The 27251-nt window shown below is 42.6% G+C and overlaps 1 protein-coding gene across 1 annotated transcript in view; it reads left to right on the top strand.

Annotated features, from left to right (window-relative positions):
- LOC141213014 (uncharacterized) overlaps positions 1-27251 on the top strand; it is a 903379-nt gene that overhangs the window by 307294 nt on the left and 568834 nt on the right. The window contains 3 exon segments of the mRNA XM_073665145.1: positions 12695-12870; positions 23425-23551; positions 26841-26956. Of these exon segments, the coding sequence (XP_073521246.1) occupies positions 12695-12870; positions 23425-23551; positions 26841-26956 (419 nt within the window).

Here is a 27251-nt window from a genome sequence, read left to right as displayed (position 1 = left end):
GTCTAGAATTTAGGATGCGGGAAATTTCATATTCCCCGTCCTCCACCACCGGAGGAGTAGTGGCAGAGGCGTCACCAACCGACACATCAGCTCTTTTCAACAGAGAAACATGAAACACCGGATTAATCTTCCAGGAGGTAGGAACCTCCAACCTAACAGCAGATTGGCTAACTATCTGAAGCACCTTAAAGGGCCCTACAAACTTGGGACCCAATTTTTTAGAAGGAATCCTCAATCGCAGATTCTTAGAGGACAACCAAACCATGTCACCAATAGCAAACGAAACCTCTTGCCGTTTCCTATCAAAGTACCTCTTAGATTTTTTGTTAGCCTCCTGAAGATTATCACGCACATCCGTCCAAACTCTCTCCAAATCACCGGAAAAACTCTCCTCCTCAGGCACAGCCGATACCAATTTGGAGAATGACCCAAAAGATGGATGTCTCCCAGAACAACAAAAAAAAGGCGAACACCCAGCAGAAGAGGATGTATGGTTGTTAAGAGCAAATTCAGCAAGTGGCAGAAACTCAGACCACCCCTCTTGATTGTCTGCCACAAAGCAACGCAAGAACTGCTCAACATCTTGGTTCTTTCTTTCTGTCTGGCCATTAGACTCAGGATGATATCCGGATGAAAACGACAAATGAACTCCCAACCTGTCACAAAAGGCACGCCAAAAACGAGCCACGAACTGAGGTCCCCTATCAGAAACAATGTCAGTAGGAACGCCATGTAGTCTGACAATTTCCTTGACAAAGGCCTTAGCGAGTGTCTTAGCGCAAGGCAGTTTGATGAAGAGAACCAAGTGACACATCTTGCTAAAACGGTCCATGACCACCCAGATGACCGTGAAACCTTCAGAGGGGGGAAGGTCAGTAATAAAGTCCATAGCCAGATGTGTCCAAGGTGCACTAGGAACCTCCAGAGGGCAAAGCAACCCCGCAGCAGGAGCATGCGAAGACTTAGATCTAGCACACACAGTACATTGACGCACCCACTTAATGACTTCCTTCTGCCATCCAGGCCACCAAAAACTGTGACCCACAAGTCTCTTGGTCTCAGAAATTCCTGGATGATCTGCCAACCGAGACTCATGACACTCAACAAACAAATCTCTCCTAAAGGTCCTAGGCACAAACAACCTCCCATGGGGAGTGTTAGATGGGGCATTCTCCTGAGCTTTAAGAATCTCATCCTCCAAAACGGAGTCCAAAGCAGCAATCACAACACCTTCTTGTAAAATGCTCTCCTCCTCCTCCTCAGCACCGACCATGGGAGAAAAGCTGCGAGACAAAGCATCAGCTTTAACATTCTTGGTACCCGGGATGTAAGTAACGGAAAAATTAAACCGCAAGAAAAAAAGTGCCCACCTAGCCTGACGGGCATTCAAGCGCTTGGCAGCATCAAGATAGATCAGATTTTTAAGATCGGTGAAAACCTGAATGGGAAATTCAGCACCTTCCAAGAGATGACGCCAGTGTTCAAATGCGAGTTTAATAGTCAGCAATTCCCGATTACCAATATCGTAATTAAGTTCAGTCTCAGAAATTTTTTTTGAAAAAAAGGCACAGGGATGTACTCCATCCTTGCTTTCCTGAGACAAAACAGCACCGACCCCCACCGAAGAAGCATCAACCTCAACCAAAAACGGCTTAGTCACATCAGGCTGCATAAGGATGGGAGCAGAGGTGAACCTCTCCTTTAGAAACACAAAATCTTCAATGGCCTCAGAAGTCCACTGAACCGCATTAGCACCTTTCCTGGTGAGATCGGTCAGCGGTTTGACAATAATAGAAATTTTTATTATGAATTTTCTGTAATAATTGGCGAAACCCAAAAACCTCTGTATAGATTTCAAACCAATAGGCCTAGGCCATTCCTGCACAGCTTGAACTTTAACCGGGTCCATCTCAAAACCTTCACTGGAGATAATGTAACCCAAAAAACTAATTCTCTGTACAGCGAACTCACATTTCTCTAGCTTAGCAAAAAGCGAATTGTCCATTAATAACTGTAAAACCTCACGTACGCTCCGCCAATGAGACTCCAGATCAGGCGAATAAATCAGAATGTCATCCAAATGTCATCCAAATACACAACCACATTTTTGCAGATCAAAGGTCTAAGGATGTCATTAATAAGATTCTGAAAAAATGCTGGAGCATTGGTAAGACCAAAAGGCATAACCAGATTCTCAAAATGACCCACAGGAGTGTTAAAAGCAGTCTTCCATTCATCACCCTCCTTCATGCGCAACAAATTGTATGCCCCCCGGAGATCAATTTTAGAGAACCACTTGGCCCCCACTAACTGGTTAAACAAATCAGGAATCAATGGCAGTGGGTAAGGCTTGCGTATAGTAATTTTATTAATCTCACGAAAGTCCAGACAAGGACGTAAACCGCCATCTTTTTTTTTTTACAAAAAAAAATCCAACAGCCACAGGAGACTTGGAAGGCCTAATGTGACCGGCGGCCAAGCTTGTCTGTATGTATTCCTCCAAAGCCTTTCTCTCAGGAATAGTAAGATTAAATAAACGACTTTTAGGAAGAGTCGCTCCAGGGACAAATTCAATGGTACAATCATAGTCTCTATGGGAGGCTAAATTTGTGACTCCTCCTCAGAAAAAACTCTCCAAAAATCCTGAATAGGTACAGGTAATTCCCCTTTTTCCACCGCAGCAATACGTCCGTTACAACACTTGTCATAACATTTAGGGCTCCAGGACTTAATTTCATTGGTAGACCAATCCAGTACAGGATTGTGCAATTTTAACCAGGGCAACCCCAAAATTACTGGAGAAGGCAAATTATTTAATACTACCAAATCCAAATTCTCTTGATTAATAGTGAGGGGAAATTCACAGACCTTGTGAGTAACACTCTTCAAGGGAGAGCCATCAACAGAAACCACAGCAATAGGGGATGACAAAGGTTTAGGTTTTAATTTAAGTTTTTCCAAGAATCCCCCATCAATCACATTCAGAGTAGAACCACAATCCACAAATACCCGAAATTCAATTAATTCTTCCTGAGCAGCGGTAGTAGCAGATAGAAATACTCCCTTAGTATTTAAACAGGCTATACGTGCATGACTGACCATTTTTTTTTCTTTGTTCATACGAAGCACACAGTTCTTAATGAAATGACCAGAATTTCCGCAATAGAAGCACAAACCTCCAGAAAGCCTGCGGTCTTTTTCCAGAGAGCGGGGTGCCGTCGCCCCAATCTCCATTGGCTCTCCTTTGTCAGCACAGACCCTCTCAAGACTCGGAGCTGACATGGCAGAGGATTTACTCTCATTAACCCTTGCACGCAGTCTCCTGTCCACCCGTATAGCCAATTGCATTGCCTCCTGCAAGTTTCCAGGTGTGGGATAAGCAATCAGCAAATCCTTAACCCTTTCACCTAGCCCTGCAAGAAACAAACTTTTCAAAGCAGAATCGTTCCACCCCACCTTGGCAGACCACCGACGGAAGTGAGAACAATATTTTTCCACATTACCTGATCCCTGCCTCAGATGTCTCAATTCAGACTCAGCAGATGAGACACGATCAGGATCATCGTACAACAAACCCAAAGCAGAAAAAAAACTATCCACTGATCTAAAGCACGGATCACTAGGTTGGAGAGAAAAGGCCCATCCCTGAGGATCTTTGCGCAAAAGTGACATTATGAACCCTATGCGCTGTGATTCATCACCAGAGGATCTGGGTCTTAAACGAAAATACAATAAACAAGCATTTTTAAAAGAAAAAAAATCTTGTTGTTCACCAAAAAATAGATCAGGCAGACGTACCTTTGGCTCCACAAAATGTGCTCCAGAACAGCTACTCACGTGTTGTTGGAGCTCGGCCACCTCCAGAGAGAGTCCCTGCAAGCGTTGAGCCAAATCTTGAACCGAGACCATGATGGAAACTGGAGGTCTTTCCTTAGAGAAATTTTTTTTTTTTTTAGGCTGGACTTACTGTTATGATCTGCTACAAGCACTAAGGAAAGACAGGAGATTTGTCCCTACAATAGAACTAAACTGGATCCCTACGATGTAACGGGGAACCTGATCCTGCGATCAGACCCGCTAAAGTCCTCAGCTAGTCTGTACGAAGACCTATAGATGCAAGGGAGGGATCCCTATAAGAACTAGGGACTGGGATAAAGTTGGACACCTCCTAGCAGAAATTGTAGCAGTAAAAGACAAACACACAACATAGAACATAGATGTCTGAAGACCTAGCAAAACTAACAAAGAAAGGTAACAGAGCACCAAGCTAGCTCAAGAGTAGTAATTACAATGAAGTCCAGCAAGGCCAGGAGGGCGGAGCCGGATTAAATAGGCAAAAAAGGTCATGTGACCAGCAAACAAAAAAAAAAACCAACAGGAGAGTTCTAACAGTAGCAAGCGTTGACTGTGCAGACGGCACTTCTGAGCAGCAACTAGTAGTGTTGGAGCGCAGGGTAAATACTGAAAACAGAGGAGCCAGAGGTCTAATTGCAGCAACTTTAAAATCTGTAGTAGTGAGAATGTGGACAGAGCATGAGAAATTGCCGTACACACAGCAGGGGAACAGCTGACATTACTGAACCCCAATAATACGGCAGCAAGTGTTGACTGTGCAGACGGTAATTCTGAGCAGCAACTAGCGGTATTTGAGCCCAGGGTAAATACTGAAAACAGAGGATCCAGAGGTCTAATTGGAGAAACTTTAAAATCTGTAGTAGTGAGAATGTGGACAGAGCAGGAGAAATTGCTGTACACATAGCAGGGGAACAGCTGACGTTACTGAACCACAATAACACTGGACCAAGTGTTAACTGTGCAGACAGCACTTCTGAGCAGCAACTGGGGGTGTTGGAGCTCAGGGTAAATACTGAAAACAGAGGAGCCAGAGGTATAATTGGAGCAAGTTTTATATCTGTTGTACAGTGGATGTGGACAGAGCAGGAGAATTTGACGGACACACAGCAGGGGATCAGCTGACGTTGCTGAACCCCAATAACACGGCAGCAAGCGTTGACTGTGCAGACGGCACTTCTGAGCAGCAACTAGCGGTGTTGGAGCCCAGGGTAAATACTGAAAACAGAGGAGCCAGAGGTCTAATTGGAGCAAGTTTTAAATCTGTAGTAGTGAGAATGTGGACAGAGCAGGAGAATTTGCCGGACACACAGCAGGGGATCAGCTGACGTTACTGAACCCCAATAACACGGCAGCAAGTGTTGACTGTGCAGACGGCACTTCTGAGCAGCAACTAGCGGTGTTGGAGCCCAGGGTAAATACTGAAAATAGAGGAGCCAGAGGTCTAATTGGAGCAACTTTAAAATCTGTAGTAGTGAGAATGTGGACAGAGCAGGAGAAATTGCCGTACACACAGCAGGGGAACAGCTGACATTACTGAACCCCAATAACACTGTAGCAAGCGTTGACTGTGCAGACGGCATTTCTGAGCAGCAACTAGCAGTGTTGGAGCCCAAGGTAAATGCTGAAAACAGAGGAGCCAGAGGTCTAATTGGAGCAACTTTAAAATCTGTATTAGTGGGAATGTGGACAAAGCAGGAGAAATTGCCGTACACACAGCAGGGGAACAGCTGACGTTACTGAACCCCAAGAGCACTGTAGCAAGCGTTGACTGTGCAGACGGCACTTCTGAGCAGCAACTAGTGGTGTTGGAGCCCAGGGTAAATACTGAAAACAGAGGAGCCAGAGGTCTAATTGGAGCAACTTTAAAATCTGTAGTAGTGAGAATGTGGACAGAGCAGGAGAAATTGCCGGACACATAGCAGGGGAACAGCTGACGTTACTGAACCCCAATAATATGGCACCAAGTGTTGACTGTGCAGACGGCACTTCTTAGCAGCAACTAGCGGTGTTGGAGCCCGGGGTAAATACTGAAAACAGAGGAGCCAGAGGTCTAATTGGAGCAACTTTAAAATCTGTAGTAGTGAGAATGTGGACAGAGCAGGAGAAATTGCCATACACACAGCAGGGGAACAGCTGACGTTACTGAACCCCAATAACACTGTAGCAAGCGTTGACTGTGCAGACGGCACTTCTGAGCAGCAACTAGTGGTGTTGGAGCCCAGGGTAAATACTGAAAACAGAGGAGCCAGAGGTCTAACTGGAGCAACTTTAAAATCTGTAGTAGTGAGAATGTGGACAGAGCAGGAGAAATTGGCGTACACACAGCAGGGGAACAGCTGACGTTACTGAACCCCAATAATATGGCACCAAGTGTTGACTGTGCAGACGGCACTTCTGAGCAGCAACTAGCGGTGTTCGAGCCCGGGGTAAATACTGAAAACAGAGGAGCCAGAGGTGTAATTGGAGCAACTTTAAAATCTGTAGTAATGAGAATGTGGACAGAGCAGGAGAAATTGCCATACACACAGCAGGGGAACAGCTGACGTTACTGAACCCCAATAACACTGCAGCAAGCGTTGACTGTGCAGATGGCACTTCTGAGCAGCAACTGGCAGTGTTGGAGCTCAGGGATTACAGTTCAGGTGGTAGAAACATGAACACAACAGGAGACCTGGATACTGTTGCCAACCAATTATTTATTCTGGAAGAGGACTGGCAAATTCATGTGAGATCCAGGCCTTGTTCATTTTCAGAAAAGTAAGCCGGTCAACGTTATCGGAGGATAGGCGCATGCGACGGTCTGTTAGTACACCACCTGCGGCACTAAAGACGCATTCCGATAATACACTAGCAGCAGGGCAAGCCAGCACCTCCAATGCATACTGGCTAAGCTCTGGCCATGTATCCAGCTTAGAGACCCAAAACTTGAAGGGGGAAGAGCCGTCTGGGAGTACACTGAGAGGGCAAGACATGTAGTCTGTCACCATCTGACGGAAACGTTGCCTCTTGCTGACTGGAGCCGTCTGTGATGGTGTAGACATTTGTGGCGGCGGGGACACAAAACTTTGCCTCATTTGGGCCATACTGGTCTTGCCTTGTGCCGAGGCGCTGCTTCTGCTCCCTCTTTGTGCAGAGCTTCCTCCACTGCCTCGATGCACTGAGCTGCTTTGTAAAGCACTAGCTGCACTGCTCTCGGTTGGAATGGAGAAGATGATGGAATGCACCAGTGCGTCTTGGTACTCCCGCATTTTATGCTCCCGGTTCAATGGTGTTATGAGGCTTTGTAAGTTGTCCCGGTAGTGAGTATCTAGGAGGGTGCACACCCAATAATCAGCCGTGTTGAGAATGTGGGCGATGCGGCGGTCGTTTCTCAGGCACTGCAGCATGAAATCAACCATGTGCTGCAGACTGCCAACTGGCCAAGAAACGCTGTCCCCTGCTTGAGGCGTGATCTCTGCCTGCTCTGCATCACCCCACCCTCGCTCTAGATACTGACTACTAGAGCATTGTGTACCTCCCTCCTCTGGACAGATGTCTTCCTCCTCCATTGACTCCTCCTCATCCTCCTCACAAAGTATCCCCTGCCTAGGCCTTTGTGAGGAACCACGTTGCGCAGACTGTACAGAAGCAGATGGCATTTGTGACTCCTCATCCTCCACCTCTTCCAAAACCTCCTCCCTTAGTGCTTGCAGTGTTTTTTCAAGCAGGCAGATAAGGGGGATAGTCATGCTGACTAGTGCATCATATGCACTCGCCATCCGCGTGGAATAATCGAAGGCACGCAAAACTTGGCAAATGTCCTTCATAGAGGCCCACTCAGGGTGGTGAAGTGTGAACGGCGCGCACTGCGACTTGTTTGCGCCTGCTGCAGCTGGTACTCCATTACTGCTGCCTGCTGCTCACACAACCTCTCCAACAAATGTAACGTTGAATTCCACCTGGTGGGTAGGTCACATATGATGCGATGTTCCGGAAGACGTAATCGGCGCTGCAGAGCTGCAATGCAATGCGCGATCTTGCGTTGCTGGAACGCCGCAAGTGAGCACACTCTATGCGGACCTTGTGCAGCAGTGCATCAAGATCCGGATAATCCCTCAAAAAACTCTGCACGACCAAGTTGAGCACATGTGCCAGACATGGGATGTGAGTGAGGTTGCCTAGGCCCAGAGCTGCCACCAGATTTCGGCCATTGTCACACACTACCATGCCTGGCTGGAGATTAGCTGGCACAAACCACACGTCACTCTGCTGCTTGATGGCATTCCAGAGCTCCTGCGCTGTGTGGCTTCGATTCCCCAAAGAAATTAATTTTAATATGGCCTGTTGACGTTTGGCCATGGCTGTGCTCATATCAGTCATCATAACAGGTAACCATTCACGGGTCGATGTGGAGGTAGACCATGACGGCTCCTGCAGCGCTGATTCAGAGGAACTGGAGAATGAGGGGGAGTCAATGTGTACAGACTGGATTCCTGCAATCGTTGGAGTTGGCAGAACACGTACAGCGCCACTCTCAAGATCTGTACCCGGCTCCACAACATTTACCCAATGGGCAGTGAGGGAAAGGTATCGTCCCTGTCCATGCTTACTGGTCCACGCATCGGTGGTCAGGTGGACCTTGCTACTGATGGCATTTTGTAGCGCATGTTTAATTTTTCCCTCCACATGCTGTTGCTGGGCCGGGACGACTTGCCTGCTGAAATAAAAGCAGCTGGGCAGGTTGTATTGTGGGACTGCCAATGCCATAAAGTTACGGAATGTGTCAGTCTCCACCAGCCTGAATGATAGCATTTCAAGGGCCAGTAGTTTTGCAATGCCAGCATTCAGAGCCTGTGCTCGGCGGTGGTTTGCCGAGTATGGGCGCCTTTTCTCCCATGCCTGTGCTAACGATGGCTGTAGACTGGCCTGGGAGTGTGAGGATGACAGGGAACATGGTGCTGTGGGTGAAATTACACTGTGTCTCTGTACAACAGTGCCAGAGGTTCTTCCATGGCGATCCTGTGAGGAAGCCGAACCAGCTGTGTGTGAGCTGGAGGAAGAGGCTACAACACGAGCTGAAGAGGTGGTAAGTGGTGCTGTAGGTTGGCCTAGGTCTTCAGTGTGTTTTTGTAACTCCACCACGTGCTTGGTCCACACATGTTTCCACATATTTGTGGTATTGAGGTTGCTGACACTTTTCCCTCTTTTCACCTTCTGATTACACAGCTTGCATTTGACAAAGCAAATGTCACCTACAACTGTGTCAAAAAATGACCAGGCACTGCAAGTCTTGGGAGCGCCCGCTTTGGATTTTGGAAGAGCCATGCTCCTAATGGGTGCCGAAGTGGAGGCTATAAGCAACTAAGTCTGCCCCCTCCCTCTCCTTCCTTTTTGGGCCGTTTGGGGAATCTCTTCCTCAGAGCTGCTCCCACCACCGTCCTGTCCCTCATGCCATGATGGGTCAAAGACCTCATCATCTACACCACCCTCTTCAAACAACTTCTCCTGGGTAGTCTCGACAGCACAATACGCACCAGAAAGTGGCACCTGAGTCTCATCATCAGATGCGTACTGAGGTGTGCTGCTGACCATAGGCACTGGCCCACCCGCCTCTTCAGATTCAGAGAGACAAAACGGTTGTGCATCACTGCATACTACCTCTTCTTCAAATTCTCGAATTCTCATTGGCTGGCCCCCTCTTTCCAAGCCAAGAGATTCAGAGAACAGAAGTAGAGATGGCTCCTGTCCAGGGCTCTCTGACTGCCTGAGCAATTTGGCAGGTGGTGAAGAGACAGATGGGTGCTCTTCAGTGCTAAGGACCTGAGAGGATCTGGAACTAATTGAAGTCGATGCGTTAGCTGCCATCCATCCGACAACGGCTTCAATTTGGTCCTCCCGCAGCAGTGGGGTACGGCTAGCTCCTACAAAGCTGCGCATAAAGGACTGTTCCCTGGTAAAACTGGGGGATGCTGAGTCACTGGTGCCCGCAGCAGGCTCAGAATCCCCACGTCCTCTCCCTGCAGGCACAGAATCCTCACGTCCTCTCCCTGCAGAAACTCCACGCCCACAACCACGACAACATGCCTTACTCCCTGCCTTCTTCATCTTGGCAGACTGATAAAGATAGGCAGAAAAGTACTAAGGGCTTAGTGTGCTTATTCCTGAACAGCTGCTAACAGGTATAAGAAACACTAATTTTATAAAGTGTGGACTAGACTTTAATATGAGCTAATGTGGCCTACACAACTGTAAAGTGGAGTGTTTGGTGAACTTTATTTAGGTTTTTTTGTCACAAAAAGACACTGGATGTGCCCAAAGATATAATACCGATAGTATCACAAACTTTTTGTAGCTATTACAATGCAGGAAGGTAACCTACAATGCAATAGATGAGGCTACAAAAAACAGGCTAATACTAATCTGGCTGGGGCTGCAGGGCTCAAGGCTGCAGAAAGGCTCCTCTATCTACTCCTATATAGTGTGTTTGGAACCAATGTAGCTGGATACGGATGGAACCACCACACTAATAGGAGAAATCAGGAAAAATGATCAATTAGCAAAAAAGGACAATGTATGAGGCAGTGACGCACGCTGAGCGCACTACAACCAGACATGGCTGAAGCACACACTACAGCGTGAGCTGCACTCGCACACAGAGACCTTGCAGACAGCCGTGAACAGTGCAGATGCAGAGCACTGTGCACTAGCACTGCAAGACAAAATAAAACTTCTCTAACTACTCCTATATAGTGTGTTTGGAATCAATGTAGCTGGATACGGATGGAACCACCACACTAATAGGAGAAATCAGGAAAAATGATCAATTAGCAAAAAAGGACAATGTATGAGGCAGTGACGCACGCTGAGCGCACTACAACCAGACTTGGCTGAAGCACACACTACAGCGTGAGCTGCACTCACACACAGAGACCTTGGAGACAGCGGTGAACAGCACAGAGAACTGTGCACTAGCGCTGCAAGGCACAGCGATTTATAAAGTAGCTTGGGTAAAGCAGAATAGAGCAAATAGGTAGCTAAAACTGTCCCTCGGAACAACAGCGTCCTATCCCTAACTGAATTCACAGCAGAGTGAGCTCAAAATGGCGGCGGCGGCTTTTATAGTGCATCTTGACATCATTTCAGCAGCCAATCACAGCCATGACTTTAGTTAACATGCCTACATGCCTAACTTGATGTGCCCACACTTCTTAGGATCCTCATTGGCTGAATAAAATGAAACTGGATCATTGCATTATGGGAACTTACGATTCCGATATCCTAAAAGTATCGGAACTAAGTATCGGAATTCTGATACCGCGAATATCGGCCGATACCCGATATTTCTGTATCGGAATGCTCAACACTAGTGCTGAATTCATTTAGAGGTGTACGCCTATGAATTCAGTGCATCTTATTCCTGCATGCCCCTGCATGAAACTTTAGTCTTACTTATGTTTTAACAATGTGAAGTAAAACAAGATTTCCTCACACGCTATGAGGGCTGGAACACATGTTCCATCTGTTGGCGTCTGGTAATAGTGACGTCCTAAGTATAGAGTAAATTATGAACACTTCAGAGAGGGTTTTCTGGCTATTGTTTCTTCTTTTATGGGGTCTTTTTACCTAAGCAGGCCCAGACTAGGATTGAAAGTCAGCCCTGGCATTTGAAAGCACACAGATCCATGTAGCCGTCACACCACCAAACCTTTATGGGGGTCTCAATTACAAATATGACCATGCCTGATACTGGAGAAAATCAAGATTTACTGCACGAATAAAAGTACCAATAATACTGCTGCATAAGGTTAAATAATACTGTCATGGTATGACCACATTATACCTCCTTAAAGTGACAGAAAAATGCCACCATACTAATAATTACCAAATGCAACTGTACTAAGACCAATATTACTATCAATACTGCATTAATATAGACAAGTAATACCACCAGACCTTATATACTATAGTGATATCACTATATTGATCATTGACCAAAACTACTGTACTTAGACTGATATTATCACCATAGAATGACAATTGTAATGGTAGATATCAGTGACTCACCTGTGACGTTCTCTCTGATCACAGTTGTTCACTTTCCCTTTTCTTTTCCGTTAAGCCCTGACTACCATGACTACTTCTTCCATCTATGAGTTATCTTTTGCAGATTGTAACACACAACCATTTTTTGCTTATTGCTCTTCCAGTACCCTCCTCCCATTCTCTATCATTGTGACCCCTCCCATATGCTTCTTTATGAGTTGGGATGCCACGTAAAATGTAATGAAATCATAAATGCAAATTAAATCTCTTGCAGCCATATTTTATTCACAATATAACATAGAACGCAGATCAGAAGTTCAAAGACATTTTCTCTTTCATTTGAAAAAACTAACTTATTTAGAAATTGTTGGCAGCAACACATGTAAAAAAAGTTAAGACAGGGATAAAAATGGGTGATAAGACTGGGGAAACATTCCTCTACCAAAACACCAGTAATTGGTCTCCTCACTGCTCAGACGTTTCTGACTATTCTAAAAAGAAGCGGGCGATGCTGCACAATGGTAGACATGGCCCCGTCCTAACTTTTTAACATGTGTTGCTGCCATCAATTTTTAAATGAGTTATTTCAAATTAAATAAAAAAAAAAGTCTAACTTTCAAAATCTGATGTGTGTTCTATTCTGTGGTGAATAAAATATGAATATACTGTATTTCTTTAAATCATTGTCTTCTTGTTTTCCTTACATTATATGCAGCGTCCCAACATTTTTGGAATTAGGGTGTTATAATGGACAGTGTTTTAGTTTTATTACAAATGTCATTTTATTTCCAAATTTCAATTACTGTGTTATTTTCAGATATGAAAACATCCCCAAGTGAAAAAAGTCTGTCCATAAAATCTGGAGGCGATGAGCGTGAAGAATCCAAGCACTGGGTCCTGACTACATTAAGTGACGTGGCATACCTTCATACACAGATAAAGTTCTGCCAAGAATATAATGGCTACAAAGAACAAAGTAAAGATACTGTTCAGGTATATTGTAGGCGAGATACTTTGTGGCATTTGCACAGTAATGGCTTTCTTCTGGCGACTCTACCATGCAGCCCATTTTTCTTCAAGTGCCTCCTTATTGTGCATCTTGAAGCAGCCACGCCGCTAGTTTTCAGAGTCCTGAATTTCAGCTGATGTTATTTGTGGGTTTTTCTTTGCGTCCCGAACAATTTTCCTTGCAGTTGTGCCCGAAATTTTTGTTGGTCTACCTGTCCGTGGTTTGGTTTTTACAGAGCCCCTGATTTTCCATTTGTTAATCACAGTTTGAATGCTGCTGACTCGCATTATCAATTCCTTGGATATTTTTTTGTATTCCTTTCCTGTGTTATACAGTTCAACTACCTTTTCCCGTAGATCTGTTGACAATTCTTTTGCTTTCCCCATGACTCACAATCCAGAAGCATCAGTGGCTAGATGAAAGATGCAAGAGTCTTTCTGGATCCCAGAAACTCACTCAGCTTTTATGCACACACACTGGTTACATGCAAACAGGTCACAGGTGAGGATGTTACCTTTAGTAGCCATTCAAACCCGTTTGTGTCAAATTCTGTGCATGTTATCAGGCCAAAAACACCAGGGTATGTGAACTTTTGATCAGGGTCATTTGGATGTTTTTGGTTGTCATTAAGATTTAAAAAGAGAAAACACAGTAGTTTGACAATAAATGGCTTCACCCAACCAATAACCATGAGTGGAGAAAAAGTTATTTTGTTATTATTCATATTCTCTGAAACAAGGCCAAGAAATGAAAAATTCTGCTGGGGTATGTAAACTTTTGAGCACAACTGTATTTATACATGTAAATGAGATCTCCTCTGAGGCGTCTTTTTTTCTAAGCTAAACAAACCCAACTTTTCCAACCTCTCATCATATGAGAGGCCTTCCATCCCTTGTAATAATCTAGTTTCCCACCTTTGAACTGACTCTTACTTCTGAATATCCTTATTATAATGTGGAGCCCAAAACTGGATCCCATAATCTAGATGTGGCCTCACAAGTGATTTATAAAGGGCAATAATACTTTGGGTTCGTGGAATTTTATCTCTCTTTTGATACACCCTAAAATCTTGTTTGCTTTTGTGGCTGCTGCTTGACATTGAGTACTGCTGCTCAGCTTACTTGTAACCAGAATACCCAAGACCTTCTCCTGTTCTGTAGTTCAGAGTACACTCCCATTTAATGTATATGCAGCAATAGAACCTTGGAACATACAGTTCATTGGTGAACACGGATGAAAAGTGCCTGTTTAATATCTCAGCCTTTTCTTTGTCCTCTATAATTATATTGTGTGAGGCAGTGAGAGAAATCATATGCGAGGGACGATATGTGTCTCCTAGGATGTGCATAGAGGCATATTGTACCCGCTGGAGTGAATGGCAATCACAGACACAGCTGTTATTGCAGGGCAGAATAAAAGTAAAGTGTGAACTTGGTCAAGCTATTTGGCTAAGTTAGATTTAAAAAAACCCGGCATGGGCTTTTATTCTTGGAGTGGACTACAGGATGGCAGTGTTGGCGGTCCAGTCCCTCCAGCCCGGGTCTTCCAAGTGGCTCATGGCCACAGATTCCTTTTTTAAGACCTGCAGCAAAGGTTTGGGTGTTTCAGTGTTGGGATTGCAAGCAGCACAGCAGGAAGCTCTGCAAGCGTGTGTAAAGCTGAACACAGGTCTGTGAAGGCAACGTATCTGACGCACCCTAAGTGACACGGCGGGGCCGTCTCCAACGGCAGCAGGAGTACACTGCCGGCGTGGATATCCCAGCTGCGATCCGGAGGACAGCTTTTGCTTTGGAGTTGTGAGATTTTGCTAAATAAAGCCGTTTAAGTTGGACTTTCCTTGGGTCACTGCCTCATTACTGCACAGTGTGAACACCGCCGCACTACACTTGCTATTATCGTCTTTTAAGGGGCCAATATCATCTGTTTTTTTCTTTTTGCCACTAATGGGATTTATTTTAATGTCGCTGGCGATTTGTTTCTATATAGATAACTTTGCTAGCTTGATTTCTTTTTTACATTTCTTATTTAGATCTTTATACTCCTGAAATTTTATTTATGTATTCTCAGCCTTCAAGATTTTGAATGCCCTTTGCTTTTGTCTTATTAAAGTTTGTACTGTCTTATTTATCCATAATGGTTTCTTTTTATTATTGTACATTTTATTGCCAGAGGGTATATGTTTTCTACAGGATTCTAGTAGTTTTTCCTTAAACATGCCCCATTTACATCATTAAGCTCTTCCCTTAATTTGTTGAAATAAGCTTTCCTAAAGTTCCAGGTTTTTGCATGAATGTTTGATTGAAAATTACATTGAAACTTACCATATTATGGTCACTGCATCCCAAATGCTCCCTGACCTGTAGATCTGAAATTGTATGTGGTCTATTTGACAGAAACAGATCCATAGATTATCTCCCCTAGTTGGTTCATCTACCAGCTGAGAGAGGTGATTGTATTGAATTGTGGATAAGAACATGCAGCTTTTAAGCTTTTAGCACAACCAGAAGATTCTATGTCCCATTGAATGCCTGAAAAAAAGTTCTAGAATCCGGCACTCTATTTGGTAAGTTTATTTACAGTGTGAAGTAAGTGTACAAAACGTTTCGGTCGTCAGACCTTCATCAGTTATACACTAAGTGGTTCAAATGGGTTGCTTCACACTGTAAATAAACTTACCAAATAATGTGTCGGATTCTTGGACTTTTTATATGTAACGGGTTGGGACCCTATCCGTGCACCTAGAAACAAAAGGAATGCCATTCTTCTTTCCTAGTAAAATTGAATGTTTGTATAGTTTAAATCCCCCATAATAAGGACCCTATTATTATTTGCTGACTTTTTAATTTGTTGCAGAATTTCATCCTCTACCTGTTCAGCAATATTAGGAGGCTTGTAGCAAACTCCAATTAGCAGCTTTCCTTATTGCCATCCCCATGTACATTTACGAATACTGACTCTACATTGTCACAGCTCCCTCATTGTCGCCCTTGAGCACAGGTTTTAAGTTAAAAGACTTTTTGCATTTGCCAGCAGACATTTAATGCTATTAGCACATTTTTTACTCCTTCTCACCTTCCTATGCTTTTTGCATGTCCCAGCCCCCCTAAATCCTCATTAATCCCTACTGTCTCACTCTCTCTGTCTACTCTATCTATCCCCTTTTTAGCACAACTACCCTCCCTCCCCAAAATCCTAGTTTAAAAGCTCTCCATCTGTCTGACCATTTTTTCCCCAAGCACAGCTGCACACTCCCCATTGAAGTACAGCCCGTCCCTACTGTAGAGTCTGTAGCCGACAGAGAAGTCAGCCCAGTTCTGCATGAAACCAAACCCTTCCTTCCTGCACCAGTTTCTAAGCCACTTATTTATCTCCCTTATCTCCTGCTGTCTTTCCAGTGACGCCCGTGGCACTGTCAGTATTTCTGAAAACATCAACTTGGAGGTCCTGGCCTTCAGCTTCTCTCCTAGTTCCCTCAAATAATTTTTAACCCCTTTATGACCTTGGATGTATGAGCACATCCAAGGTTGTATCCCTGCACTCCATGCGGGCTCCGGCGCTGAGCCTGCATGTTTTCAGGCACATGACAGCTGATCTGTAAAGCTGACACGTGCCCCTAACATGAATCGTGATCCACCCGTGACTGTTAACATGTTAAACGCCGCAGTCAAATTCTGACAACGGCATTTACCATGCACATACCGAAAGCGCGTCACTAATCTCACCCACCGGCGCCCGTGTCACATGACCGCGGGTCGCCGATGGGTTGGCATAATGACCCAGGGTCTGTAGGAGACTCCTGCAGTTGTCACTGCCGGGATGCTATGAGCGTCGCCCAGTGGTCGGCGCTCATAGCAAGTGAGCATTTTTGCTACACACAGCAGGGCACAGGCGATCGGATGATCGCAGCTTCTAGTCTCCCATGCAGACTATTGAAGTAAGTGAAATGTAAAAAAAAAATGTTTTTTAAAAAATGTAAAAAATGTAAAAGTTCAAATCACCCACCTTTCGCCCCGTTCAACATAAAATAATAAAAAAATCAAATATACACATATTTGGTATTGCCATGTTCAGAATCGCCCGATTTATCAATATATTTAATCTGATCAGTAAACGGCATAACAAGAAAAAAAAACAAAACTCCAGAATTTCGTTTTTTTGGTCGCAGTAAAAGATGATAAAAAGATTGTATCTACTCTAAAATAGTATCAATAAAAACGTCAGCTCGGCACGCAAAAATAAGCCCTCACCCGGCCTCAGATCCCAAAAAATGGAGATGCTACGGGTCTCGGAAAATGGCGACTTTTTTTTTGCAAACTTTGGATTTTTTTTTTCACCACTTAAAAAAACCCTATACATGTTTGGTATCCACAAACTCATATTGGCAGGTCAGTTTTACCATTTAGTGAACATGGTAAAAAAAAACCTGAAATTGCACTTTTTTTTGCAATTTCTCCACACTTTGAATTTTTTTTTCATTTTCCAGTACACGATATGATAAAACCAATGATGTTGTTCCAAAGTACAACTCGTCCCACAAAAAACAAGCCCTCACATGGCCATATTGACCAAAAAAGAAAAAAGTTATGGGTCTGAGAAGACAGAGAGCAATAAATGAAAATACAAAAACAGAAAAACCCAAGGCGGTAAAGGGGTTAAGGACCTACCACCTCCCTTTAACTTTATCTTTGGTACCGATGTGTACCATGACCACTGAGTTTTCCCCAGCCCCACACAGCAATCTGTCTATCTGATACACAATATGCCGAACCCGAACACCCGGTAGACAACACACTCTTCGGCATTCATGGTCTCGGCGGCAGATGACCCTGTCTGTTCGCTTAATTATAGAGTCCCGTACCACCAACATCTGCCTGGCCTTTACTGCATTACTATTTTCCTACTTCCTACAGCAGTCATTTTCCTGTTTGTTAGGAACAACGTCCTGCTCTAGTAATCCCAGTCCTGGGCTTGTATTCGTAATATCAGTCAAATAGGCATATTTACTAGGTTGTGCCAGATCAGGACTCAGCTCCCTGGCACTTTAACTCAAACCCCTTCTTGTAACTGTTACCCAGCTGCCTACTTCTGGGTCCTGATCTTTCCCACATCCACATCACTGGCCCCAGCCAGCGCATGCTCAATGAGCTCTAAACTCCTCTCCAGGTTTGCAATGCTCCTGTCAGAATTTCTGTTGCCCTTCTACAGTTTTACCACTAGTGATCGCTATTGTTTATTTTAATATTGTGCTGCAGTTTCACTCCTTACCACTGGAGGATGCTGTTGTGTGCTGTAATTGCCCTTCACTAAGATGGCAGATTCTGAATCTATGGAATCCATCTTGTTTCTTGTTTGGGCCTACTTAAAGCTGCATGGATGTCTCACTCATTGCTTGAGTATTGTGTCTAGCTGTTAGCCTAGTTTCAGTCTCCAGCTCTTGAACATTCTTACCCAGACTATTCTATTCATCTGCTGATTGTTTCCTACAACTCCTTGCTATCTCCAAGATCTTTTACTACCACTTGCTGTTCCTGCTTGTGCTCCTTCGGCCACTGGTTTCCTGTAGTACTACGCCAGTATCGTAACAGCTCCTGAGTGTTGCAAGCTGTCCATTTAGATCCATTACCTGGGCTTCCAAACATGTAACATGCTGACATCGAGCGCAGATATATTCACCCTCAAACGGTTGTTCAAGGCATGCATACATGTCACAAGATACGCATCTGGTAGCATTGTCCATGGACCACATACTAACTGGGGATAAACAGTACAGATAAAAGCAGAAAAACAATGGAAAACTAGTAAGAAAGACACCAAACTTATGTTAAACGATGATATTGTGTTTAACTATGCACTTATCTTAAAATGCAGCCTCTGCACCACTCAGTAGCCTCGCTTAGAGAATCTGGAACTTGTAGTTCTCAAAATAGCAACGCACAGGTATAGCTGATAGAACACCTTAAATCACAGACACTTGATCACAAGGACCAATCACAAGATAATTCCCCAAACAAATACAACTCTTATACTCTTATCACAAACTATGATATTGTGTTTAACTATGCACTTATCTGCAGCCCTGCACTTAAAATGCAGCAGTCTCGCTTACAGTATCTGGAACTTGTAGGCCATGTGCACACGTAGCGTTTTTGTAGTGTTTTTGCGGCGTTTTTAAGGCTGCGAAAACGCCGCGAAAATGCTTGTAAAACAGTCTGCCATGCAAAGCAATGTGAATTCGGACATGCTGTGCACATGATGCGCTAATCTGCGCGCCGAATTCGCATTGCGTTGAAAAACACAGCATGACCATTTCTACCGCGATTATGCTGCAAATTCGCGGCCATTGAGGAACATTGAAACGCAGCAAACCCGCAGGTATATGTGGATTTGCTGTGTTTCAATTAAATTCAATGGCCGCGAATTTGCAGCGTAATCGCAGTGCGTGTGGTACCCGGGATGAAGAGGAGACTACAACTCCTCTTCATCCCAGCTACCACACGGTGAAAAAAAGAAATAAAAAAGTTAAAAACAAACAAAACCTGTATATTCACCTCTCCGGCGGCCCCTGGTCTGCTCCCGGCCACGTCCTCTCTCCTTGCCATCCCGCAGTGTACTGTCAGGACCTGCGGTGACGTCATTTAGTCACCTGATGGTCATGCGACCGCTGACGTCGGCGGTCAGGTGATGGTCTCGTGACCATCAGCCGACTAAATGACGTCGCCGCAGGTCCTGAAAGTACACTGCGGGACGCCGAAGAGAGAGGACGCGGCCGGGAGCAGACTGGAGGAGACCCGAGAGGTGAGTATACAGTTTTTTTTTTATTTTTAACGTTTTAATTCTCTTTTTTTTTTACTATAGATGCTGCATTTAAAGCATCACTTGTTCACACATTATAAATCCATGACGGTTGCATGGATTTATATTGTGTGACCAACTTGTCAAGCACTTTTCCAAGTGATGCTCAAAATCGCTTGGGAAAACTGCTTGAAAAAACGCATGCGAAAACGCATGTAAAAACGCTGAAAAAACGCTTCTCTCTGGCAGAAAAAACGCATATAAATCTGCATGCGTTTTTTTCTGCCAGAGAGAGGCAAAAACGCTCTGAATCAAATCTGCTACGTGGGCACATAACCTAAGGGTATGTGCCCACGTAGCGTTTTACAAGCATATATGCTGCTGAATTTCCGCAGCGTAAACGCTTGTGAAACGCTTGTTAATCCGTCCCCCATGGTCCCCAATGAGAATCCGCAATTTCAATGCCCATGCTGCGGATTTTTCCGCAGCATTTATGCTGTGCTCAAGAATCCGCAGCATGTCCATTAATTTTGCGGACACGCAGCGTAATCGCCGCCATTGACTTGCATTGGAACGCATAATATCCGTGTCAGCACATTTGCACACACGGATATTAAGCATTTCTATGTGCGGATGGTACCCAAGTCTGGAGGAGAGGAGACTCTCAGCGTAAAAATAAATAAAACCAATTCTTCACCTGCTGCTGATTTGTTCATTCAGCCACAATTTTGTGAACCTCTGAAAAAAATGACACCGTTAAACAGAGGCCAGATGGAGTCCAGAGTAAGGCCAGTTTCACATGTCCTGATATTTCCGGTACCTGAAAAACCAGTACCAGAGATAACAATGTTTGTGTGCATCTGTGTGGCATACGTATGGCAACCGTGTGCCACCCGTGTGCTGCATCAGGAGCACACGTACTGGCGCCTGGGAATCAGCTGCACAGTTAGCGCTGTTGCCAAGTTGAACGCTGTGCCCTCATCATTGTCCCCTGCCAGTGCTGCGATCAGCGCGAGCAAGGGACAATGTTGAGAGTAGTATTCTGCTCTTGCTGTGTCCTGGTGTAAAAATAATAATAAAATAAAAAAATCCTTATACTCACCTGTCCCCAGCTGTAATCCACCTGACCGCTCATGCCGAGGAGCCGGGGAGAATGACTCGCTCCAGTCAGCGTGCCCCGGAGCTGTGCACAGCGAGTGGTGTCCTTTCACTCACTGAGCTCACCGCAGCTCCAGGGCTCGCTCGCTGGAGCGGTCGAAAACTACTTTTGAGGGTGTCTGCATACTCATGAGAAATTGCACAACTTTTGGGGTCCAATTTCTCCTGTTACCCAAATGAAAATAAAAAAATTGGGGCTAAAAGATCATTTTTGTAGGAAAAAAGTGATTTTTTTTATTTTCATAGCTCTACGTTATAAACTTTTGTGAAACACCTGGGGGTTCAAGGTGCTCAACACACATCTAGATAAGTTTCCTGAGGTGTCTAGTTTCCAAAATAGTGTCACTTGTGGGGGTTTTCCCCAAACGCGACATGGTGTCCGCTAATTATTCAAGCAAATTTTACATTCAAAAAGTCAAATGGCGCTCCTTCCCTTCTGAGCCCTGCCATACGCCCAAACAGTGATTTTCCCCCACATATGGGGTATCAGCATGCTCAGGAGAAATTGCACAACAAATTTTGGGGTTATTTTTTTTTAACCCTTCAGGTGCTTCACAGGAATTTTTGAAATTTGGAAGAAAACAATGAAAATTTAACTTTTTTCACAAAAATGTTGCTTTAGACCCATTTTTTTTATTTTTGCAAGGATAACAGGAAAAAAAATGGACCCCAAAATTTGTTGTGCAATTTCTCCTGAGCATACTGAATAATTAGCGGACACCATGTTGCGTTTGGGGAAAACCCCCACAAGTGACACTATTTTGGAAACTAGACACCTCAGGAAACTTATCTAGATGTGTGTTGAGCACCTTGAACCCCCAGATGTTTCACAAAAGTTTATAACGTAGAGCTATGAAAATAAAAAAAATCACTTTTTTCCCACAAAAATGATCTTTTAGCCCCAATTTTTTTTATCAGCATGCTCAGGAGAAATTGCGCAACAAATTTTGGGGTCCATTTTTTTCCTGTTATCCTTACGAAAATAAAAAAAATTGGGTCTAAAGTAACATTTTTGTGAAAAAAGTTACCATACATTTTCATTGTTTTCTTCCAAATTTCAAAAATTCCTGTGAAGCACCTGAAGGGTTAATAAACTTCTTGAATGTGTTTTTGAGCACCTTGAGGGGTGCAGTTTTTAGAATGGTGTCACTTTTGGGTATTTTCTGTCATATAGGCCCCTCAAAGTCACTTCAAATGTGATGCGGTCCCTAAAAAAATGGTTTGGTAAATGTTGAAAAAATGAGAAATCGCTGGCCAACTTTTAACCTTTATAAGTTCCTAACAAAAAAAAATTTTGGTTCCAAAATTGTACTGATGTAAAGTAGACATGTGGGAAATGTTATTTGTTAACTATTTTGTGTGACATATCTCTGATTTAAGGGCATGGAAATTCAAAGTTTGAAAATTGCAAAATTTTCAACATTTTTGGCAAATTTCCGATTTTCTCACAAATAAAGGCCTGTCATATCAAATAAATGTTACCGCTATCATGCAGTACGAAATGTCACGAAAAAACAGTCTCAGAATCAATGGGATCCATTGAAGCGTTCCAAAGTTATTACCTCATAAAGTGACAGTGGTCAGAATTGTAAAAATTGGCCTGTCATTAATGTGCAAACAGCCTTTGGGGGTGAAAGTGTTAAAGAGTTTTTCCCTCGCAACATTGCAATAAAATGCAATAAGAGGTGATCAAAACATAATATATACCCCAAAGTGGTATTAGTAAACATGTCAGCTCAGGGCACAAAAATAAGCCATCACCCAGCCTTAGATCCCAAAAATAAAAATGTTTGGGTCTCAGCAAATGACAACAAAATATATATATATTTTTTTTTTACAAATTTCAGAATTTTTTTTCACCCCTTAAATTAAAAAAAACTGCGCACTCATACTTACCTGGAGAATTATATTGCCTGGTCAGTTTTACCCTACAGTGAACATGGTAAATAAAAAATCCAAAAAAACAATTGTGGAATTGCACTTTTTTTTGTACATTTTGGAATTTTTTTCCGATTTTCCAGTACACTTAAAAACAAGCCCTCATACGGCTATGCGGACAGGAAAATAAAAAAGTTATGGCTCTTGGAAGAAGGGGAGGAGAAACTGAAAATAAAAATAGTCATGTCATGAAGGGGTTAAAGATGCGTAAGCGTTTTTAACATGCGTCTTTTTCAGACTCCCCATAGAATATTATAGAGGAAAAAATGCTCCGAAAAACACACAGCGGCATACTTTTACCTTGTTTCTTTTTTATGAAAGTCGAGATGTCTAGTATTAAAGCACATGATGACTGATCCTTCATAAAACGGAAAAGGGCAGTATATTGATTTACTGTGTAAGTAGGGTGACGGCCTTATAGACTGCAGGTCATGATTCAGGTATGTTTCAGTAGTAACAAAGACTGATTACCGTATATAGTTATATGCATGTGGTGCTAAAGACATATGGAGAACATTACACACTCAGAATTCACCAGATGTCAATGAGGTAATCATAATCATCACAATAAAGTGCTTTGAGTTAGGAGCTCATTGAACAAAATCATTTTGCTGACTCTAGCAATAAAATATTCTACCTTATATTTATAGGCCTGCCTTAACAATCTGACAGAAGGAATTGAACATGCTGCCAAGATATTAAATGAAATTCCCCAGAAAGACATTCAGCTGCATTCTGAAAGGACCTCAAAGGCAGAGAGAAGAGGAAATGGGCAAGGTAAGTCATACTTAATGATCTTGGTTTGCGTCCATTGATCTGCTCCAAGATCCTTGGAGAGTTGGATATCTATAAAAGTCTTTAAAAAAAAGTCTGAATGTTCATTTTTAATATTAGCAAGTGTCTTCGAGCATTTGTATTAAAACATACTAGAATTGTCTGTGATCCAGTTATTTCCCAGAAAGAGCACTTTCTATAAATTGGCTTGCAATGAGTAACATTATAGAATAGTTTGAAAAGAAAGCAAGTGGCTTGTAAAGGCTTAAGATGCGTGCCATACATTATACCTTAAGGAAGTGATTTACTGGGCCAAGTGTATAAACTGTAGAGAACACTAGACTTTTCTACCCTTGCTTTACTTATTGCCCTCAAGTTAGTCTATTTGTGGAAATTGGTCACAAATTCTTCTTGCTTGAGAGCAGGTGTATGGCCGTCATAGAGTAGTTGAGGATACTGATTCTATTTTGTAGGGTATGTTGGGTCAAAATCTCAGAGTGAATATTAAAATATGGAAATTCTTTGCTGCAAAATATAGGTGAAACTCTCTTTTCATGTGTGGATTTTAGGTATTTAGAAGTGCTGTGATCTACATTTCAGCCAAAGCTATAATACCGTATTCTACAACATTGGAAATATTGATTTCATTTCAGATAGTAATAGCCAGTATACTCGTTTTTTTATAAACAGGTATGATGGATAAGTAAGGGCAAAAAGCTATTGATCCACCATGATTCTTTTTATAAACTCATGTAACCTGTGTTCAGTGCACATCCATCCTTGCTTAGAAATCAATAATGGCTTAACACAGCACTTTAGAGCTGGATAAATGCTTTTTACTCAAGGTTTATGAAGCCCCTCTCCTTTTTTCAGATTTTGTTAGAGGTCGATTATGTAAATTGGGATTTTATAAACTTTATTTTGGTAAATCCTGATCATATTTAGGATATAAAAGATAGATATCAGAATTTTTATTAAAAAACCCCAAAGCAATAATAAAATTGTATGTTAGTTCTAAACCAGACAACTTTCCCCAGTTCATAACCAGGCACATTCTTGTTTTTTTTCATACATGTGGATAAAAAAGCTGTAGATGTTTTCCTCATTCAGATATTCAAATAATTTTTGGATCTTTTTTTGTGATAAGTGGGTCTAATTCTCATGTTATTTTCATACTCTCTTTTTTTTTAGTTTTTGCCGACATCAGGCGATATTGCTGGGAAACTAGAGGAAATGCATGTCTGATTTTCACTTTTTTTTAAGACCACAAAGGAACACTAAAAAACATTTTAAATTTTGTTTCCTTCCATAACAATTTTTATGCCAGTTTTTTTTTCCCGACGGGTGCTGAGCTTATAATAGGAATTTTGATTGGAAGTGGCTTTTCTTCTATTTATTTTTTCTTTTCCTGCTTTTTATTTATATATTTATTTATGTTTCATTTATTTTACACATTGTGCCCCCCCCATAAGGTCATAAAAGACCTTTTGGGGGCATGTCAACATTTTAATACCTTATTTTTAATTGATTGCCCCTGTAACTGGGGCTAGCATATGAGTCCGAGTTAAAGAGAAAATTTAGCCTCCTTCTTGAACAGTAGCGCTGGTAAGGGTATGTTAGAAACCTGCAGCCACTGCTCTATCCCTACATCCAGGAATCACATGATCACTGGGTCCAGAGGAGGAAGCGCTAACAGTGCTTCATATACTGTGTTCACACAACTTGTTCAGTGCTGTGTATACAGCGATCGGTGATAAACCATCTTTGCCTTTTCTATGGGGAATCCAGATGTGTCTGACAGCCGGCTCCCCACTCCCACATAATCTCATGCTGCTGCTATACTATGCAGTGTCATTTTAGAACGTCATTGCCGAGTAGAATGCGGGCTGCCCAGACGTTTAAAGTCTGTGGGTGGTCCTAAAGTAGTTAATAATAATTATAACACGGAGCAATAGGAAGTATAAAGTGAAAGTGCAGATTTTTTTTTTTTTGCCCTGCAAAAGTTTCCAACTTTCCTTTCTCAAACCTAATCATCAATTCAATACCTGATCATGAAGAGAAGTCAACAGAAGATGGCACAGAACTCTGGAACATTATATACAATGTGTTGTGGGCAGCAATGGTATCTCTGCTCTGTAGCTATACCCAATAACTGAATAGTATTGAGTTGGGGGAGGAGGTTGTTTTTAACAACTCTGAATTTTAGCAGTGGCTATTACCCTCGAAAGATCTTGATGGAGTAGAAGAAGCAACAAATTTATTAAGAGGCTGTTGCCATTTAATAAATTCAGATATTCTTCTGAGTGGCCTCCATGCACCTTGCCAGAATACTTGACTTGACTCCAATCAAGAACTGGAGTAGCATTTCTGGTGTAAAAAATGCTTGCACTTTTCATGACCATTCTTCGTCGCTGGCTCTTTCTGCAAGGCTGATCCAAAGTGCGTTGCGCAAAAATATGGCTACTCTATAATTGGTCCCATAAGGTTTTACAGGATTTTGTGGAAGACCAAGATTAAATGAACCACTATACACCAAATATTTTAACTGGATTTTTAAGTTGCCTAAACACATTGTTTAATGCATAATGTCAGTGGTTCAAATACAAGATTGTGTTGGGGTCCGTTTACACTGACCGACCGGCGGCACAAAATGACAGCAGATCAATAAACGCATATGCTTCCGTAGTTCTTCGAGGTGCAAGTCTTGTTTACACTGGAAGATGCGCTGCTGAGAATCATGATCTTTTGCACTGCGCAAAAGATCATTTCACCCGACGAACAATCATTTTTCACATTCATTAATTGATCGGCTGCCTGTTTACACTAAATTATTATTGAGAAATGAGTGTTCTTAAAAACACTTGTTCACAATAATATTTCAGTATAAATGCATCTTTAGTGTCTAGATGACTACTTAGTAACACATATTTTATAAAGTTCCAAAAGCTGGAGGCCATTACAGAAATTCTTCTTTTCAGTTCAGTGGTGAATGAAAAATATAGAAAGCTAGTGAGTCTTTTTGATTATACAAAATATTTGACATTATACCTAACATTCCCAAAAAATAATCCATATACACTACTAACTATGGCAACCTGTGAGATTAAAACAGAATTCAGAGTGTAACATTCTGTGACCAGGGCAATGTATAGCATTTCGTTGAAATCACTAAAATTTCTGCAAGCTTTCCTTTTGTTTTGTAAGGAACAAATTGTAATATAGTAGTAAAGAACATTAACTTTTGCGCAATACATAATTTAGTATGTAATAACTTTATGAGTGCTTTTCATAGCTGGAGACATGAACCTTGGCAAAGAACAAGAGGATGTCTGGTTAGATTTCAAGCCTTCATTATCTGCAAAAGATGTATTGAATCTCACTAATCACATCCTACTACTACTATATCAGGTAATCATTATACACTATAAACCCCAGGACTACCTTGTTCATTATTTCTACTTACTCTTATTATTTTTTATAGCAGTACTTATCTAAAAAAATAAAGCTCTGTAATATATTCCAAAGCAATATTGCCTGTCAGTGTATACTCTGACATGGCTTAATGGGCTTTCAACTAGGTCAGGCCTGTGAGCCTTTACTAGACCCACAGTACCCATGGAAACTCATTGGTACCTGCTATCAGAACATGACCTAATGGGTGACAAAGGGAGAATCCTCACTCTGTCAAACACCTCAGATACCG

This window comes from Phyllobates terribilis, unplaced genomic scaffold (genome assembly GCF_046119375.1).
Source record: "Phyllobates terribilis strain yellow unplaced genomic scaffold, ASM4611937v1 Scaffold_2__4_contigs__length_985480577, whole genome shotgun sequence".
Lineage (NCBI taxonomy): Eukaryota > Metazoa > Chordata > Amphibia > Anura > Dendrobatidae > Phyllobates > Phyllobates terribilis.
The sequence above is the reverse complement of the archived record's forward strand: the minus strand, read 5'-3'. Positions and strand labels throughout refer to the sequence as shown.